The following is a 4884-nucleotide window of genomic DNA, read 5'->3' on the forward strand; positions in this document are numbered from 1 at the left end:
GCATTCCAACTGGAACACTTATAGAAAGGTTAACCGCTGGCTTCCTAATCAAGTGGCAGCTCCAAGTAGGCCGCAGGCGAGCATGCATGACACACAAACCATAGGCATAAACGTTGCGGCAGTTCCTGTCCCTATGGTTTGTCTGTCTGTCTGTGTTGCCAGGAAGAAAAAAGGAAAGTGCACAGGCCTGCTCACTGGCTCAAGCCGAGCCACAATCGCTACCACGTGCAGATAGTAGGAGAGTTGAAAGATGGGATAGAAAGACAGGATAGTAAAGACGCGTTGAAGACAAGGCCGATTGCGGAGGTAGTGCAATATACCGGGCCAACCGGTGGCGGAAGTGAAGCAGACTTCAAACTCTCCGCCACATTTCCAAAAAGAAGTCCAATTGGATCCGTACCAGATATTCTTGCATGTGGCCCACTTAGAGCTAATATAAACGAAAACGTAGCATATGGACGGGCCCCCCAGTATACTCTGTTAAACCACTTAGAGCTGCCACTCATAAAGAGGATCAGTTCGGCCTGATGCTGCATGCGACGCACATTTTCAGCGCTCGATTTGTGAATTGTGGTTCGTACACGAGCGATGAGGGACGCCGTAGTGGAGGGCTTCGGATTTTAGACCACATGGGACTCCTTAACATACAACGACATCGCACAGCACACGGGCGTTTTTTTATTTCGCCTACATCGAAATGCGGCCGCCACGGACGGGATCGAACCCAGGACCTTGGGATCAGGTGCTGAACGCCAAAGCCACTGTAACGGGTCACTTTATTTGTGTTCGTAAATAAAATATTACAGTCGAACCTGGATTATGAAACTCGAAGGGGTTCACGAAATAGTTGATCTACCGGTATATCGATAATTTAGTGTAGGAAAAATGGCGATAGGTAAGCTTATCTATGACCTAGAAGCAAGAATACAATGCATCCATTCTTGTGACACGGTGCCTGGCTGACGACGATCTTCTGCCTGGTCAGGTCCGTTGACCGCAACGAGGTGTCCTAGTCCTCCCAGGTTCGGAGAGGCACCAGCCCGGCGGGGGGAGGGGGCGCCGGGCATGACGGGAGGATGTGTGCAAGGGTGGCCTTGGGGCGGGAGCACAAGGTGCATATGGGGGTACCGGCTTAAATTTATAGAGATGGGCTGGTGTAGGTAGCGTGTGCGTCTGCAGACGACGCCAGACTGATTTCTTTGCGGTAGTAAGGGATGGGTGGGGTGGCGGGAGATGAGGGCGCTCAGCGCGGGAGTTTGTGGTGAGCTCAGCAAACGAGTGCATACGCTCCTTCGAGAAATTCCCCACGAGGTCCGCCTGTGCCCGACTTCTAGACTCTCGGGCTTAGGAGTCGGCGGCCTCGTTGCTGGGATTTCCCAAGTGCGCAAGCATTCAGATGAGCTCAGCGCGTTAGAATAGGTGGGGGGGGGGTGCACCAGGGATTGTGCAGGGTGGTGAACCCTGTTCCTGGCATAGTTTTGAATGGCTGTTTTTGACTCACTGATGATGTAACCGACATTTGTGTATGTCATAGCAATAGCGGTCTTCTCGGCTCCCTCAGGGGTGGTGCCTGAAGGAAGGTCGAAAGTTAGGGAGGCTATGTGGGGGTTGCGGACAACTGCAGTGGCTCCATGCTCATCGCAGGTGGCATCCACCCAAACGCATCCCCATACCATTTATGTAGCGCTGCCTCGCGCGCCTTTCTCCGACCTTGATTACGGTGGGGGTGCATGTTCCTCGGTAATGGTTTGACATGGATCGAAGTGCAGATCTGGGTAGGGAGTGTTCTTAGTGATGTATTGTTTGCGGAGATAGTGATGCAGGCCTATTGCTGATTGAGTATTTGTCGTCCGGCAGCACCTAATCAAAGGTTCTGGGCTTGTATGGGGACCTCTCGAAGTTCTTGTAATGTGTTATGGACTCCGCGTTCGAGCAGTCTCTTATTTACAGGGAAGCTCACTTGTGGCGTGCACCGTAGCGGTGCCCTAGCGCATGCCATCCGCCTTGTTTGCGGGAGGTGCGGGATTCGACCCCCTGCCGCCGCGTACCCATCGGTCTCTAATGTTCCCCTGGCCTGGTGCTCAGATTCTGTGAGATGAGATGATTGGGAAATTGGTCTTGACCCTACCGCGTGTACGTCACCGCGAACACCCAATAGCCGTTCGAGCGCGCTCCGCACAGGTGCTGGTGGAGTGTCTGCACCGTGGTGTAAGAATATTTTCTTACACCATGGTCTACACTCAATCGCGAAAGCGTTCAACAGCTGCGCTGGTCAAACGCATTAATATGAAAACAACCGTTGAAGCATTTAATCCAACTCTGTTCTGATGGTCCACCGGTACCGGGCGTGGATATGGGTCACTCTTGGAGAGGGCGGTTGGGGGAGGGGGGGGGGAGGTCCGTTTGAACCATGCATTTCTTCGACTTTTTTTTTGCAAAACTAAATTGAGTTCAGCATGGTTTTCCTGTAAAATTTCCTCTCGCTTTGAGGATTGGGGGCGAACATCCTCCACCCCCTCCCAATATCAGTGTACGTGCACATGGTGCAACCACCGCGCTTCGTGCCGCACGTCGCGGAGATTTCACCTACGTTTAAATTAATGATCAGCTGCTAATTGTATATAACATGCAACGTCTCCGAGGCTTCTTTAAGCCGTCCTCGTTCGCGTTGGTAGCGCCAGCATACTTGCATTCGTTGTGGCGCTATGGAGCGCTGTCACCATCAGTAGCGGCGCCCTCTTTTTGCCAAGCAACAAGAACAGGAGCTTACACGCCTCCAAGTGATAGAACAGCCTTGCTCTCGCCGTTATTTCCAACTCATGCTGGGCATTTATTGCGAATATATATCGTTTCGTGTTGCGTCACACCAAACAATTTTTTTTTCTAGTAAAACCAAATGCTCGCCATGGCCAGTAGCCTGGCTTGCCTAATATACATCGTTTATTTTATCGGAACTCTGCAAGCCAAATGGGAATTTCGGTAGCGGTGTCTCAGGCAGTGTCGGCGAGGGCGTCCTCGTCGTCGAACTCTCCCTCGTCGTCGGCTGTGGCCTCCTGGTACTGCTGGTACTCGGACACCAGGTCATTCATGTTGGACTCTGCTTCGGTGAATTCCATTTCGTCCATGCCTTCCCCAGTGTACCAGTGCAAGAAGGCCTTGCGGCGGAACATGGCTGCAAATTAAGACGGGCACCACGAATATTAGTTGTTTTTGTAGGCTTTCACGAATTGCAGCGGAACTTATACAGCTAGTTCAATTCTATCCGTCCGAATTATTTCCACCAAGTTACCCAGCTGTTCGGATTTTTGTTTCTGCGCCAACAAGTCCAGCTTTCTCCGGCAAAAATTTTTATAAATTGGAAAATTGTAAGACACTGTTAAGGAAATATTGAAGGTAATGGTCCATTATTCTGATATGTAGCAAAATCTTCCTTTTAAAGTGTTTCCAGCGATCGCACCGGAACGCTTTTGAAGATAGCGAAAACGTGAATAGAAAAAAATCTAAGAGACTGCCTCGGGTGATCTGCGGATATATTGATTGTTTTAGTGAAATCTTGCATTATACGAGAAAACTGCGTTCATGAACGGCTTCCCGCTTAAAAATACTTTTGTCCATAATTCCTGAGTATGCGATTTCAAAAAGCGCCTTTCTCGATCATGAGGATCGGATTGAGCGATGGCGTCCAAAAATAGGCCTGCCTAAACTTGCAACAGAAGTGGAATAATCCAAGTTTTCTTTTGTATGCTGAGCGGCGGCGCGGATTAGCGTGAGGAGGGAGTGCTCACACACGCTCGCCATCTAAAGGGCGTAACTACATCCGACATTTGCTTTTAGTAAAAATCGATTTTCGGCTCTTTATGGGGTATGTAGATGTTTATCCGGCAACAAAATACGCATTATGTCGAGAAACTTGGATTTAAAAATTTTCCCGCTTCTCGATTCAAACTCGTGACGTCAAGACAAGCGAAATTCGTGACCACCGCTTAGTGAATAGCGATGTAGACTAGCCTCAGGGATCCACGACCAAAAAACAAAAAAGGAAGAAAACTCTTCAAGCACTGTAGTTTGCTTGCAAAAACGGTCGGTGATGGCGGAATCTGTATTTCATTTTTTGACCTTTACCTGGCTAGGGAAGTGGACGGACCTTTGTCCGCGTTTGGGTTGTCCACTGTTCGGGTTAGAGGTGCGCAGGGTTGAATGGGGGAAGTTCTAGAGATTGTGTAGGGTATCTAGGTCTGAGGTAGCTCACTCCCCACGGCACGGGAACAAATGCCCATCTCTTTCCCTTTCGCCTAGCCTTAGTCGTAGAAGCTCCGTTTTTTTAGTGATAAAAGTGTCTTTCGCAATTAGAACGCTGCTACATTTCCATACAGCCCAACTTGAATTTGTCCTCAGAGTCTCTTTAAAGGTGGCCGCTTCGTTACCTCTTTATGAGTGATTTTTACGGGCACCGCTAAATTTGTAACGTCGGAAACATTACCCCTCCTTGATACACGGTCTGCACTTGGTGAACAGGGAAATGTCGCGCTTGTCATCTGAGATGTTTAATGAACGGGGTCGTTCCTTGCAGCTTGTGGTTTGTCAGTGAAATGCGCGTACAAAAGTTTTGCCGACACTGTTTGTGACGTCATCTTTGTCACAAAAGAACACCGCATCCAACACACCCCTGTTTTGGTTTAGGTTTTCTGCTTTTTGCTCTTTGATGATTGTTTTACTCACAGTTCTATTAACAACAGATTGCAACGAACAGAGAGGGCTTTAAGCAATATTACGGGAGCGCCACCTTAAGATTAAAAAAAATAATAATCCCAAAGTTGCCCTTGAACGATGAAGTAGGCGCTCTATGCAATTGCAGATTGTACGTGTGAACTGCATGCTGTGCTA

General features: G+C 49.1%; 1 protein-coding gene across 1 annotated transcript; it reads right to left on the reverse strand.

Moving 5' to 3' along the window:
• Positions 1-2988: 2988 nt before the first annotated feature.
• LOC144136248 (tubulin beta chain-like) lies at positions 2989-3175 on the reverse strand. The gene has a single exon (XM_077668442.1). The coding sequence runs from the start codon at positions 3168-3170 to the stop codon at positions 2991-2993; it is 180 nt and encodes a 59-aa protein (XP_077524568.1). The 5' UTR covers positions 3171-3175; the 3' UTR covers positions 2989-2990.
• Between the last annotated feature and the right edge of the window lie 1709 nt (positions 3176-4884).

This window comes from Amblyomma americanum, chromosome 1 (assembly GCF_052857255.1).
Source record: "Amblyomma americanum isolate KBUSLIRL-KWMA chromosome 1, ASM5285725v1, whole genome shotgun sequence".
NCBI classification, from domain to species: Eukaryota; Metazoa; Arthropoda; class Arachnida; order Ixodida; family Ixodidae; genus Amblyomma; species Amblyomma americanum.

Excerpts from the sequence above, each read along its gene's own strand:
- LOC144136248 (XM_077668442.1), bottom strand. The coding sequence starts at position 3,170 with ATGTTCCGCCGCAAGGCCTTCTTGCACTGGTACACTGGGGAAGGCATG.